This window comes from Pelophylax lessonae, assembly GCF_965119305.1.
Source record: "Pelophylax lessonae genome assembly, chromosome: 2".
NCBI classification, from domain to species: domain Eukaryota; kingdom Metazoa; phylum Chordata; class Amphibia; order Anura; family Ranidae; genus Pelophylax; species Pelophylax lessonae.
Window position 1 is genome coordinate 372,358,228 of NC_138769.1, and position 15,445 is coordinate 372,373,672.

A 15,445-nucleotide genomic window follows, 5' to 3' on the forward strand; every position below is an offset into this window, starting at 1 on the left:
CCTGATTCAGTCCAAACCCATGTTGGGACCGAATTTTGCTTATTTGGAGGTTTGGCAAACAGCCAAAATAAATGGTTGTACTGCTGTGCCAAACCTCTGGTTTCAGAGGAAAGTTGTACATTTAAGAATGGTATTACTACTGCTGCTAAATGTGACCGCTTCCTTCTCAGGCTGCTTGTGGGAGAGCTTGGTGACTTCCAGACCTATAACAACCCCCCCCCTGGCAAAGCACCTTTTCCTCATGTTGATGAGCACAATGGCCTATTCCCACAACCCCGGCCCGGTGCTTATGGTCACCTATAAGTAAACAGTAAATGAACATAAATGCAAGTGAATCCCTGCACTGTGAGGTATCCAATGAATTAACCTTTCTAAAAGTGTATAAACAACTGTGAAAAATCAAACTTCTAAAATCCCAATAAATACAACAACAAAAGAAATAAAAAAATTGTAAATAATAAATATTAATCACATCTGACTGCTGCCACCATTATAAATCAATAAATTCAAAATGACAAAGTGCAAAGCGTCCACTTCAAAGTGGTGCTGTGATATACTTGTGTTCAAAATGGCATAAATAATCCCTTTTAAATAAGTCCACCATAAATCGTGTAGGAAATACTGATCCAATCTTCCCCACAAAACAAATGATTCTTCATCAACACACCACCTCTCGTGCTCAAGTGATCCCTCTTATACAGAAAGGCATTTACCAGAGTGTGTGATAGAATACCAGTTGTCAGTTCTTTAAACATCACCATGTTTCTCCTTCAGACTCATAACTGGCCATTCACATATGAGATAGGAAGAGAAAAGATGCCTCCAATCGTACAGTAACCAATAAAATAGACCTTTATTTAAAAAAGTGGAAAACCACTCACAAATTTAAAATTAACTGTGCGCTTATCAATGAAACCAAGTTGAAACGTATCCTGTATCACCAAGTATGGTCACCCAGCATGGTCAATTCCGGTCTTCGCGTAGCCACACCCAAATGCCTTTAATCACTTCCGACTGTGTTACAGGGTTGTAATAAAGTTGAAAGTGACAAAATGCATTGGTGCGTGGCTACACGATGACCAGAAGTGAGGTCAGGACTGGAACCAAAAGTGACGGAGTGCACTGTCCAAGGAATCCGGAGGTGGTAAGACTGTTTAGTCTATCACCATGCTGGGTGATACCAGACACCATTTCAACTTTGTTTCATTGATAAGCGCACAGTTGATTTTAAATTTGAGTGGTTTCCCACTTTTTAAAATGGTCTATTTTATTGGGTACTGTACCATTAGAGGCATCCTTTCTTTTCTTTTCTCATATGTGAATGGCCAGTTATGAGTCTGATGGAGAAACATGGTGATGTTTAAAGATCTGACAGCTGGTATTCAATCATACAAGCGAGCTATGCCAACCATGAGAGTGAAAGGCATGGCACTCTGGTAAATGCCTTTCTGTATGGGAAGTGGGATCACTTCAGCATGAGAGGTGGGCTGTTGATGTAGAATTTTTTTTTTTTGGGTAAGATTGAATCACTATTTCTTACAGTAATTATGGTCGACTTATTTAAAAGGGAATATTAATGATATTTTGAACACAAGTTTATCACAGCGCTACTGTGAAGTGGACACTTTGATGTTTTGAGTAAATAAACATACTGTCATTTTTGAGAAGTCGTAGGCAGACAGCAACGAGTTAACATTTAAACAGGATCTGCAATGCCTTGAAGAAGATACCATTCTATATGTTTGTGTATAGGTGAAATTGGTCAATATCCGGAATGACGATATTACTGACGGGAACCCAAAACTCACCCTTGGGCTGATTTGGACCATAATCCTTCACTTTCAGGTAAGTGAATTTTCAGAATATGTAGACTGTTTTATTATGAATTTTACCTACTTAAACAGCTGTTTGGTAGAATTGGGAATTCAATTTAAGCAATGTGGGCACAAATATAAACTGCAGCAGTATGGTGTTTCCGTATTTAACATATATTGTAGCAAAAGGAAATGATAATGTGCCAACATTTTATCACATAAGAAGTGAGGGGAACTCTACATCAGCAACACGCAGAAGAAAAGCACAATTTTAATTGTATATTACAAATTTTGTATATGCCCCCTTGTTCATAGTCCTATAATCCTACCCGTTTTTTTTTCTTCTTCATACAGCATATGACATAGAACTAATTCTTAGACTATTGGATTATACTCCACCACTAGGTTATTGGACAATGGCAAATAGCAAAACTTGACACTGACATAACTTCTACTACTACCAACATTGTCTCATTTTTTGCTGATGTCCTTAGGTGATGGACCGAGAGAGCCCTTCGATACACATAAATATACTTTAACTGTGCTTCTCTACTGAGCCTCAATGCGCTATAGCAGTGACGGTTTTCTGGTCGGTAGGACTATTAGCACAGGTGGAGATTTCCCCACCATTTCTGTGAGCTGCAGGTTCCAGCTGGTAATGCCATTAGAGGGTACTGTGGGACACCCTTTTGTTGCTACAGTGGGTTCCGTTTCCTTATATTCTCTGGTCACAGTCTGCTGTCTGTGCAAATGTGACTCAGTGACTCCACTGTGCAGGAGCAGCTGGAAGACCACACTGGACATGTGGAGGTGCCAAGCAGGTGGTATACTGCAGATGTGCTACAGCACAGGTCATGGTGTAACTGGGGATGCCGAGGTTCCCAGGTACTTCTCCTTCCCTCTTATTGTTGGTCTCACTCAGGATTGTGAGTATTGTACCCCTTTGTCGGCCTTGCAGGCATAGCAGATATGGCACTTGGCGAATTGCAATAATTTGGACTAATCTACCTTTATCCTAATCTTTTAGTAATATAAAACACAGGCTGGATTTTCATAGACCCTGGGTTATAGGCAGGGCGTAACCCTACCCCACTGCGTGAGAACTTTTTACTTTATTTCTTTGCTAGTATCTTCTCTGTTATGCAGAAATCGTTTTCTTCACTAGTTTTATTATTTTACCCTGGATTCTTCTATCTACTTTCCAACCAACTCCTCACTGTGCAGAGAAAGGGTTTGGGGTCTTTTAGACCCCAGATCCCTCCATAAAGAGTACCTGGTTTTCGGCTATCGTTTATTAGATGCATTGGCTACGTGGCCACTGGAATTCAGTTCTAAGCATTATTTTAAGACAATATTGTAAATTATGCTAGTGTAACAGCACTAATATAAAGACTGGGTCTGTTGTTGTGATGTTTGAACTGCACTCACCTGACTTCCAGATTCTTCTTACCAGTGAGTATGTGTATAGTTTTTTTTTTTTTTTATGGAGACTGGTTAGATTTAGGATTCTTGTTAGATAAATAATTGCTTAGAATTTGCATTATAGAAAAAGAAAGGATAACCTTCACTGTTTTTTGTATTGTTAAAGCTGTTGTTACTGCTTTTTGTTTTTCTTAGAATAACCAACCTATTGACTGTGAGGTTGAAGCCTTTTACAGTATCTCACAAAAGTAAGTACACCCCTCACATTTTTGTAAATATTTTATTATATCTTTTCATGTGACAACACTGTAGAAATGACACTTTGCTACAATGTAAAGTCGTAAGTGTACAGCTTGTATAACAGTGTAAATTTGCTGTTTCATCAAATTAACTTAACACACAGCCATTAATGTCTAAACCTCTGGCAACAAAAGTGAGTACACCCCTAAGTGTAATTGTCCGAGTTGGCCCTAAAATGTCAATATTTTGTGTGACCACGGTTATTTTCTAGTACTGCCTTAACCCTCTTGGGCATAGAGTTCAGCAGAGCTTCACAGGTTGCCACTGGAGTCCTCTTCCATGACGACATCACAGAACTGGTCGATGTTAGAGACCTTGCACTCCTCCACCTTCCATTTGAGGATGTCCCACAGATGCTCAATAGCATTTAGGTCTGGAGACCTGCTTGGCCAGTCCATCACCTTTACCCTCAGCTTCTTTAGCAAGGCAGTGGTCATCTTGAAGGTGTGTTTGCTATTCTGAGTGGTACCTGTCCAGTTAAACCGCTGTATGGTCTTGGCCACCGTGCTGCAGCTCCATTTCAAGGTCTTGTCAATCTGCTTATAGCCTAGGCCATCTTTATGTAGAGCAACAATTCTTTTTGGCAGATCCTCAGAGAGATCTTTACCATGAGGTGCCACGTTGAACTTCCAGTGACCAGTATGAGAGTGAGAGCAAAAACACCAAATTTAACACACCTGCTCCCAATTCACACCTGAGACCTTGTAACACTAATGAGTCACATGAAACCGGTGAGGGAAAATGGCTAATTGGGCCCAATTCGGACATGTTCATTTAGGAGTGTACTCACTTTTGTTGCCAGCAGTTTAGACATTAATGGCTGTGTGTTGAGTTAATTTGATGGAACAGCAAATTTACACTGTTATACAAGCTATACAATTACTACTTTACATTGTAGCAAAGTGTCATTTCTACAGTGTTGTCACATAAAAAGATATAATAAAATATTTACAAAAATGTGAGGGGTGTACTCACTTTTGTGAGATACTGTATGTTGGATAGGGAAAGACCAAGAAGGCTTTATCCCTGGGAGGGAAGCGAGAGATAATGTATTGAGAACTATTCTCCTAATGCACAGAGCTAAAAAAGGAAAGAAACCCAGTACTTTTTCTATCAATTGATCCCTAAAAAGGGTTTTGATAGACTGGACTGGGATTATATGCTCTCGACACTGTGATATGTTGGCTTGGGCCCGCGTATGTATAAGTGGATGGAGGCATTGTACTCCAGACCAACGACTCAATTACTAGTGAATGGGACCCTGTTGCGGCCTTTGCGTTTTTCAATGGTACGTGTTAGCAATGCCCACTTTCTCCTTTGCTCTTTGTGTTGTCTTTAGACCCCCCTTTTAGCAACTATACGAGCAAACCAAGAAATTGATAGAAGTAGAAAATAGAAGTAGCTGGACAAGAACATAAGGTATCCGAACTTGTGGATGACATTATGCTCTACGTATCTAATCCCATACAGCCGCTCCCTAATATATTCAGGCTGAACTGAAAAGATACGGGGAAGTTGCAAATTTGAACTTCAATGTGGAGAAATCTGAAGTATTAAGTATCTCTGTTCCCCAGTGGAGCATAGGTCCCTCAGACCTCTGTATCCTCTTGAATGGAAGCAGAAGGGTCTGAAATATTTGGCCATATTTCTATCTGCGTCAGTAACCAACTTATACCAAGATAAATACCTACCTCTGCTCACTAAAATCGAACAAGGTCTGAAGGGATATTCTCTCGGTAGGTTGTCTTGGTTGGGTAGGATAAATGTGATTAAAATGGTAACCCTCCTGAAAGCTCTATACATTTTCCAAGCTCTCCCAATAAATATTCCGGGGGCATATTTTAAAACCTTTAGAGCATTAATGAAGAGATTCATTTTTGAAACTGAGAGGCCCTCCCGTTGCTTAAAAGATACTGGTTAGATCTGAATCAACTGGAGGTTTGTCTCTCGCCAGATATTGAGAGGTACGATAAAACAGCAGTGCTGGTGAGAATAATAGATTGGGTACATGGCATTTCCTGTAAAAAACAAAAATGGGTACAATTGAAAGAAATTATAAGTGAATCACCTTTGGGCCAATCTTGATGCCGAGGCAATACAGAGGTTTGTCTAAAGACTTGGCCTCCATTACAACAGGGACTTTAAGAACTTGGGACAACCTATATAAAAGCATGCAATGGCAATACAATTGTCCTTTGATGCCTCTCTCAGGTATAAACTACTTCCTGCTGGGGAAGAAGCATTAGATGCATTTAAAATGGACCTCCTCAGATTGTTTGAGATTAAAGGATGTTCTGAATGGGAACGCTCTTTGCTCATAATCTGAACTAAGAGGTAGGTACGTTTCCTCACTGTGGATTGTGTGGAGATAGAGGCAACTCCAGCATTTTGTGGGTTCCCTACAAAACTTTTTTTTTTTTCCGTTCGTAAGCTCAATCCATGGGAAAGGCTTGTGGACTAGGGGGGGATAAATAGACATGATATATCCAATATATACAGGATGTTGATATCGCTCCCTGATCCTGGGTCCTCATGTCTTTTGGCGGGCTGGGAACACTCAATAAACCCCTCCTAGAAGTTTAAAACGTAAAGTTATCGATTATATGCATTCCACCTCATATAAGATATGAGGCTAAAATAAATTATAAACTGCTAAGTAAGTGGTACTATGTTCCTCAAAATTACACAGGATGAACCCAGATGTGTCATCCCTTTGTTGGAGGGAGTGTGAGAGCAAAGGAACACATGCCCATATATGGTGGCATTTCCCTTGGATTCCGTTATATTGGAAAAATCTTGAATTTAATCAAGATGATCAGCAGTTCTGAAGTTGGGCAAGACTCCTGGCAATGTTGTTTAATGTCACAGGTGAACCAAGAGAAAAATATGAAGCGTTTGTTATTCCATTCTTGTTGAATGCAGCGAAAATACTAATCCCAAAATATTGTAAATCAAAGAAAATACCAACTATGATGGATTGGTTTAGAGAAGTACTAGATTAGTGGAGGAATTAATACACCTGAAAATTGACTTTTATTAAAAATCCCATGGAACTTGGAGAAGTTGGCTTGAGTTCAAACAATCCTCAGTTTATATACGAAGTATTAGTAATGAGAATGTAATTCATGAGGGGCGAGAGGGTGAGATGGAGGAAACTTTATAATATGGTAAAAGGATGACAGGCAATCGCTTAGTTAAGCCCTGTCTGGCCATACGCCTCCATCCTTTGCTCATCCTCCTTTCTCCTTCTGCTCCCCCCCCTTTTTTTTTCTCTCACAGAATCTTGAAGCCGCAATTTTGCTCACTGAGATAGTATACCTTTTTTAAAGCTGGAATGGGTGAATATACGTGAGAGAGGGTGGGATTGGGGGGTATGGACAAGGGGACACATTGTTAGGGTAGAATCGAGGTGGTAGCTATAGGCATGGGCTGGAATGGTTTAATAGGTGGGTGGGAAGGGAGGGTGGAAGGATATAAGCGCACAGTATGGGAAGTGATGGGTAGAATAAGGGAGGTAGTCTCATAGGGGTCCCCTTGGTTCTTTCCTCTGAATTACAATAAATAGTTTACACATCTTTTTGGTTTGTTTTGCTATAGTGGTTTAGGGTCTAGAGATGGAGGGGTTGGGTTGACTTTAGACAGTTGGGAGGAAGACCGGAAAAGGTATTGATGTTTTAAAGTGGCCACCTCCCATTTGTCTTTTTTCCTCTTTCTTCTTTCTTTATACTGCAAGCTGGTAATTGTATGTATATTGTGGGGTATACACAATCCTTAGGGACTTAGTGTTTTTTCTTGTGCTTATTTTGGGAATATCATCTGTGTTTTTGATTGATTTGTATTGTTATGTCTTTTCTGAATTTAATAGAAATAATCTAAACACAAAATAACAAACATATTATACTTGCCTGCTCTATGCAATGGAATTAAACAGAACAGCCAAAACCTTCTCTTCGGGGGTCCCCCACTGGCACTCTTGGCCGCTCCTTTTCAGTGTCTGCCACCATAACAAGCTGTTTGCTATGGTGGCAGACATGCGGGCTTGCTTCCGAACCAGGCGATGTGCATCCATAGACACGCACACACACACACACACAACTGCTCGACCCTGCTCTCTGCTCACAGGATTTGGTTGAGGGCAGCAGGAACCACGGTTTGTTCTACCACTATTCAAATTACTTGGATGAAAGGGTCATTGGCAAACACTCTGGCGATGAACCATGGATTTTGTTCATACCCTAATCGTACAGTACAGGGCACAGGCAAAATATATTTATAGAGACCCCTGATTTTAGGCCTGTATCTTCAGGTGCCACTGCCTAGATCAAGGAGAATGGACCCAAACTCAGACATCTTTAATCTGATATGACAGAAATGGGACTCCAGATATAGACATCCTAGCTTCAATATTCCACAACAAACTTCCTCTACAGCCAAGAGCAATAATCCTCTAGCCATAGCCTCAGATTTCTTAATAATTCCCTGATCTCAGTTCAGGCTAATATACACCTTCCATCCAGTACAAATTCTGTCTTGTCTGCTCTATAAAGAGCAGGAGAGGAAAACCGTGACTAATTGCATCAAATCGGCCCAAAAGACCCTGGTATACATACTTCTAGCAGATGATCCCTTGCCTCTTCCCAAGAGACAAGATCTACTCTCTCAAAGCCCTGTTTTTACCATCTTGCTTCACAATCTCTGGCTTTAAAATAGCATGGCTGTTGTAGCTCAGGTTCTAAAAGATAAAGGGGTCTCTGAGTCTTTTATTCCTACCTTGCTGAAAGCTAGAAAAGCCACTTTCAGGAAGGTCTACTATTGTACCTATAAATCTTTCTTTGCCTGGTGTGGACACCAGCGACTTTAATTTCAGAGATTCCTCTGTTCTGTGCATTCTGGCCTTCCTACAATCAGGTCTTGACTAGAGCATGGCCTTAAGGACACTAAGACAAGCCTTGTCTATTCCCTTTTAAAGACCTCTGGTTTCAATCTTTTTTGTGAAGACCATTCTTTTTCCCAAGATGATATGTCTTCCACCTCAGTGAGGAAATCTCTCTTCATTGTCTTGATGTAGTCAGACCACTTTGATCAGACATTCCCTATTTTTCTTGTTCTAAGGATCTTGCAACGAACATTCTGCTTCCACATCCAGTGTTGGGGCATGGATAAAAAATCTGAACTTTTAGAGCTTGGCTCTCAAGGAAAAATATCATGCTATGCTTTTATGTGCTCATTTCACTAGATCATTTGGAGTTTCTTGGGCATTTTTGCACTAGGCCTCTTTAGCCCAGCTCTGTAAGGCTGTCATTTTGGCCCTCTGCTCATACTTTCTTAAAGTTCTACCAGGTGGCTATCCAATATTCTGTAGATGCAGCCTTTTGATCCAGAGTTCTTGCAGCGGCACTCTGAAGTTGGGTCTGTTGACCCTTGTTGTTCCTGTTGACACAGTTCTGTTTGCCTAATTGTTGCCCACTCTTCTCCTTTATTACTTGGGAATGTTCCATGGTCTATGAATACTTTGCCAGTGTACTGATCCATATAATTAAGAATTTAGGCTATATCTATTTGTGTAAGAATGACTTCTTTGCAGTCAAGGGGAAAATAATTTCTGCTACTTGTTGGTTATTTTTGTTCCTTGTAGGTCCAGTAGGCCATGTTTTGGCTGGTTACCTCCAGGGGTTAATTTGTAAAGAATTTGCATAGCCATTGACTTAGTGCATGTAGATTTGTTCTGTGCAAATGGGACCATTAAGTGACTCTTATTAGGCTATAGCCTGTGCTTTTGATAGTAAATCATTGATTTTAAATGGAAAATCCAGCATTTGGCCACCAGATGTAGGTAGTATAAGAAACTACTATAAGCTCTATCTAGTGGCCAAATGTGGCATGTTCCATGTAAAATCAATAATTTACAATAGAAAAGCAAAGGTTATAGCCTAATAATATTTGCTTTTTGCTCAAGTCAAACAGAATGTAAATGCATCTTTAGTTGGTGAATAGCTATGCAAATTTTCTTTTTAAAAAAGAAACACATCGTGTCCTCTAAAAGCTGTTTTAGACAAGTTCAGAAGGCATGATAGAACTTTTTTGGGGTGTAACCGCTTTTTAATAATTGAGACAAGGACATGTGTGTTGTATTATATACATGTGGTGGTATTTTTTTTTTAAAGTCGGCAGCTACAGTATTTGTAGCTGTTGATTTTTATTTTTTTTTTCAAACAGGGTGAAGAACTGATTTAAGTTGATGGGGATGTCCTTTATGGTCTTGGGGAAATGCTGAATCCATTTGCTTACACAAACTCTTTTTAATAAGTACGATTGCGGTTTGCATATGATATGTTAAATATCGGTGACATAGTAAATGAAAAGTGGCATGATGATTGGTAATGATGTGCAGCAGTAGAGAATCGTATAGCTAATGCAAGTTGCCAAATTGCTTTCCCCTTAAATATTTGCATGCAGGTCTTTGTGATGCATAATGAATCGTGCATTTTGTGAATCCAAACAATTGTGATTCATAAATTTTATGATTCTCTATAAAACAAATCTGCATATACTGTATTTAATCAAATGTTCAGTTGGTGTGTGTTGTGAATCGGTTTACACTTCCATGGAGCCTGTCACTGAGAGACAAATTGTTCTTCAATGGCTACAGTTTATTGGGATTACTGGTGACTGGCACCAGTGCAGCCCCCATGGTCCTTTTGAATGTGCTGAGACGGGCATGGGATTTAATGCTGGTGATTTTTATTGTGTTTTTAGTAAACCAGCCTTAAAATTTGCTTTTGTGACTTTGGTAGGGGAATTGTAGTGTTATATTTGTTAACAGACACTGGTGTAAATGATGAGCTTGTCGCTGTATTAGCATGCTGGAGATTAATACATTTCAGGAAGCAGAATAACATTTGCAGTTGTGTGTGTTAAATACAACGGAAAACCTATATATGTTCTGGGATTTTCAGAGAAAGGAAAAACACATTTCCTTAGCCATGATTTTTACGTTTTTTCCCTGTAAAGCTATTTCATGGTTTTATTTATTTTAATAATGTAAGGAGATTTTATCATCCTGTACTAAAATCTATAGACTTTGGAAAGACATTAAAAAATTCCATAAATAAAATGCATTTGACTAATTTTTCAGCATGAGAATATGTTTAGTCCCTTCATACTTGAAGTTTTTGTGTGTGCATCTGAGGTCCTTTGTATAAGCTTCACGTAGCATCTTCGGTTTTATTGCACAATGCTCTTTACTCCCCTCCTTCCTGAGCCATTTCTCCCCCTCCTCAACCCATGCAGGGTGGGGTTTAGCTACCTCACTAATACAGAGAAAGCCGCATCCAATCAGCTGTAGGCTTGATGTAAGGTGCCTGTGATCTGAACACTGCAGAGGGAGATGCAGGGAGATGTCTCAGTCTGTAAAATGTCTGTCTTAGGCATGCATCAGTTGCTGGGATGAGAGAGGAGAATATATAGACATATGAAAATTGCAAGCGGAAGGTGATGCTGTGAGGTGTGAGCCCTCTTCCTTTTCTGAATGCCAGCATCGTCAATGCTGTATAAATGCACTGGAGATATGGGGAATTCTGTCAGCTGTGTTCGAAAGCCGAAGGAGCCGAGACCAGGGACAGAGAAGGAGCCCCAGTCTGGGAAGAAAAAAAGACGCTTCAGGAGGAAGAAAAAAGATCAGGCTGAAGAAAGGGATGAAATGGGTCCACAGAAGGTGGAAAATCTAGAGACCCAGGATTTATTTAGCAATACACCTGCACCTATTGAAGATGCTGAAAGCTCAAACACTATACAGGAGGATGAGGAAGAGGGGGGGAGAGTGCTTCAGGTGAGAGAGACATTGCATGGGATTGTACACAGAGCTCAGCTACTGACTCCCTTACCTACTCCGGAATCTCCACCGGCAGGGACCACAGTTATAGCTCGTATAGTGGACAACCCAGCAGACCACAAGCAGCGATCAATCAGCACCATGGTGGAGTTTGACTGTGCCAGTAATAGCAGAGCTGTTCTAATTCCTGTCAGTGAAGGAGCTCTGGAAAATGCTGTCAGCATCAGGACCGTCTGTAGTGCTGAAACTGACCTCCGATTGTCTTTCCAAGGAAAGGTTAAAACTTCAAAAGCAATACCCAGCACAAAGTCCTGGGGACCCGACCTTTCATCTTCGGGATACTGCAGTGAGCCCTTGTCACAGTCAGAGAAGGTGGGATTTCTCAGAACACTCTCCTGTTCATCATAGTCTCCTTATTGAACATTGCCATTTAATATTCTAGAACAGTACACAGACATGCAATGTCAGACATGATTTTCGTTCACAGGGAGCAGTCGTCGTATGAATTTGTATTAAAATGTTTTCTGTTAGAAAGTGTGCAGGAGTAAACTCATTTCTGGGACAGGTTTTGTGAAAATGATCTCAGCACATATTCAGAACATGTAGTTGGTGTGAATCCTCGCACTTTAATTTATGCAGTGTGAGGAGAGAAGGAGCAGTGTTACAGAACTGATAAGGTTTGTGATCTCATTGTCTGCAGATCTCTGATATTTATGTTAGCGGGGAATCAGGAGATATGTCTGCCAAGGAGAAGCTGCTCCTATGGACGCAGAAGGTGACGGCGGGATATGTTGGGGTGAGGTGCACCAACTTTACTTCCTGCTGGAGTGATGGCAAAATGTTCAATGCCATTATACACCGGTATAGGTAGGTGCACCTTTATTTCGTATGGTCTTCGTTTGTGCTACTTACTGTAAAGAAGAAATCAAAACTTTGTGCTCTTCCCTTCAGACCTGACCTGGTAGACATGCAAAAAGTAGAAATTCAGAGTAACCGGGAAAACCTGGAGCAAGCATTTGAAATAGCGGAGAGCTTGGGTGTCACGAGATTATTAGATTCTGAAGGTATGTGCAGCTTTAGTGAAAGCCTCTGCAAATTTATTGGAAGAGGCTGGTTGTACTTATTTATTATTATTTATTATATTTCTGCGTGTATTCTTTTTAGATGTGGATGTAGACTCCCCAGATGAGAAGTCTGTGATCACGTATGTCTCTTCTATATATGATGCCTTTCCCAAAGTCCCAGAAGGAGGAGAGGGGATAAGTGCCACTGTGAGTTCTTATTATGAAATAAGTACTGAAAGACCTAAGGGCATCTAATCACAAATCAGCTTTTTTTTGGCTGATTAGAATAAAAACCTGAAAATTTAATGTCAGAATGATTGCTGTGTTTTGCTGCACATCTGTGACCTTGATGTTGTTTAGAGGCCTTTGCCATCAGTGGTTGGCTGCCTTATACCTTTGTTTTGCTTTCTTTTTGTAGGAAGTGGATTCTCGCTGGCTGGAATACCAGGAAAGAGTTATGTCCCTTACACAGTGGATCCGACAACATGTACTACTGATGTCTGACAAATCATTCCCACAGAACCCTGTGGAGTTGAAGGTAATTTGGATGACATTGACCATCATACAGAGGAAGGTATGCCTCAGAACACAGTACACATTCACATATTTTATTTTTTTCTTTAAAGGCACTTTATAATCAGTATGTACATGTAAAAGAAACTGAAATTCCTGCAAAGGAGCTAGAGAAAGCCCAAATACAGAAGATATATCAGATGTTACAGGTAAATGTTTAGATTTCTGGTCTGTTAGCTATCCAGCTGCTGACTTTTACTGTCAATGATACTACTTTATCATTATTAATCATGTTGTCTTACCCCCCTTTTTCAGTTTTAGTTCAGCACATTTTGTACTGTGCTTATTTCTGTCTCTGTCTTTTTCCCTTTCCATTATGTTCACTTGCACATAAAGTGATCAAGTGGTTATTGGGCCATTAGTGCTTTTTTAAAGCTCATTGAACCCTGTAGAAGTAAATCTGTCTACAGTTACAAGAGTTTAAGATTGCACTTTGACCAATGTGCCATGAAATCTTTTACTGTGGTCTTTGAAAAAACAAAAGGACAAATTTTTGTGTTCACTTGCAAGTTAAGTCAGTGCAGGGTTCAGTGGACTCTACGCCAGTTGACTTCTGCTCTACAGAGAACAATATTGATATTTTGGTTATCAGTGGAGCATTGCAGACGGGCTTTGATTTCTTGTTTTTCTGTAATACTCCAACAGAGAGATCTTGGGTAAGTAAAATGGGTGTTAAGGGGGCGGGTGATACTGGTACTGGAACATTTTTTTTTTACCTTTAAAGTGGTTCTAAAGGCTGAAGGTTTTTTTTTTTCCCCTTCCAGCATTGGGAAAAAAAAAAAAACACCTGTGGGCAGCTTCCCCCCAGACGACCCCCCCCCCAATACTTACCCGAGCCCTCATCTTGATCCAGTGATGTGCATGAGTGCTGCTGTTCTCCCTGCTGTCTGCCCTACTCACTGGCAGAGACACAGTGGGAGCCATTGTTTCCTGCTGCTGTCAATCACAGCCAGTGAGGAGGGAAAGGGGGGCGTGCCCGAGCCTTGTTTGTGTTTTTGGGACATACAGAGTGGGGCTTGGAAGCAAACCTGCACGAGTGCCCCATAGCAAGCGGCTTGATATGGTGGCACTTGGTGGGGGAGGCAGAGAGCCCAAAGCACCAGTGGGGGGACCCAAGAAGAGGAGGATCAGGGCTGCTCTGAGCTAAATCATTGAACAGAGCAGGTATGTATAACATGTTTGATATTTTTAAGCGATAAAACGTGTACCTTTTAGTATCACTTTAATACAGCAAATGCATTCGGGTAAAAAAATGTTTAGGCTGGGTTCACACATATGTGGCAGCGGTTTGCAGTCCGGAATCCAGTGCGTTTCTGTTCACTGGTTCAGGTGCGATTCAGGTGCAAATTTTTACCTGAATTGTGTGAACCAGCTCCATCGAAAGCCGGTCACATTCACATCTTATGTGAATTGGATGCGGTTAAAAACGCATCCAATTGGCATTCGTGTAAACTCAGCCTTAAGCCGGGTACACACGGGCCGAATTTCGGGCGACCGTTGCCAATTAAAAAAAAAAAACGGCTGATATTTGGCCTGTGTGTATGTTGATCTGTCCTACAGAAGTGGCGGAGAGCACTGATTGGAGTATTCTGGCAGGGGGGGGGGGGGGGGTCGCCCTGTCAGAACAGAATAGCTCAGCGGGGGAGATCGCTGTACTACTTGCATAGTTAGTATAGCGGCTCCAGGCTTTACAATCACTTTAATAAAGCCCTGGAAAGGTACAAGGAGCTGACAACTTGTTTACTTCTATAGTGTTTACCATACACTGAATTTTCATTATCTGGTGTTTTGCCCTTCAATCAGTGGTGTATTCCGGTTTTGTGCTGCCCTAGGCCTGACTAAACTCTTGCACCCTCTAATTTAAATATGACCCACCCCTTCCTGCCAAGGCCATGCCCCTTCCCATTTAAGACACGCCCTGCCATCTGTAAACCACATCCCTTCATCTTTAGGCCCCACTTTTTGTAACATGCATGGGGAGCCTTACGCTGACCCTATTCTATACAATCTGGTTGTACAATCTCCTTTTGAGCTACCATCAAATGTGTAGTACAAGGGTATGCCTGATTGGTTACAGAGTGAATGTATGTTTAGCTTTTTCCTTTGTTTTGGTAAATATAAAGGAAAGTGTCCAATCTGATTTTTTTTTTTTAGTGTTGGGTCAGCTTTATGGAGATTGTCGGAGAAAGGGAAGAAGGGATGGATGGATAGAGGGATGGATGGAAGTAGAGGTGAATGAATGGAAGGATGGACAGATTAATGGATGGAGGAATGAATGGAAGGGTGGATGGGGGGGGACAGATGTATGGAGGGATGTATGGAGTGTAACTAGCTGTCATGCACTGACCTGTTTTTTTCCGGACCTGCGTCTTCCCCCCACTGCAGAAGTGGACTTTAGTGAACACCCCCGGACATACCGCACAGGGATCGGTCTTCCCTGC

The 15,445-nt window shown here is 41.0% G+C and overlaps 1 protein-coding gene across 14 annotated transcripts in view; it reads left to right on the top strand.

The window, feature by feature from the left end:
• The window catches only part of MACF1 (microtubule actin crosslinking factor 1), a 483,848-nt gene that overhangs the window by 189,755 nt on the left and 278,648 nt on the right, over nucleotides 1–15,445 (top strand). For 8 of the 14 annotated variants that reach the window (XM_082247534.1, XM_082247544.1, XM_082247540.1 and 5 more), the window contains exons 1-6: nucleotides 10,955–11,739; nucleotides 12,068–12,234; nucleotides 12,319–12,431; nucleotides 12,532–12,638; nucleotides 12,850–12,969; nucleotides 13,058–13,153. In XM_082247534.1, coding sequence (XP_082103660.1) covers nucleotides 11,065–11,739; nucleotides 12,068–12,234; nucleotides 12,319–12,431; nucleotides 12,532–12,638; nucleotides 12,850–12,969; nucleotides 13,058–13,153 — 1,278 coding nt within the window. In that variant the 5' untranslated portion in view covers nucleotides 10,955–11,064. Of the gene's footprint in view, nucleotides 1–1,752; nucleotides 1,846–10,954; nucleotides 11,740–12,067; nucleotides 12,235–12,318; nucleotides 12,432–12,531; nucleotides 12,639–12,849; nucleotides 12,970–13,057; nucleotides 13,154–15,445 lie in introns of those variants that run through there. The other 6 variants (XM_082247546.1, XM_082247537.1, XM_082247539.1 and 3 more) reach the window with 2 other exon arrangements.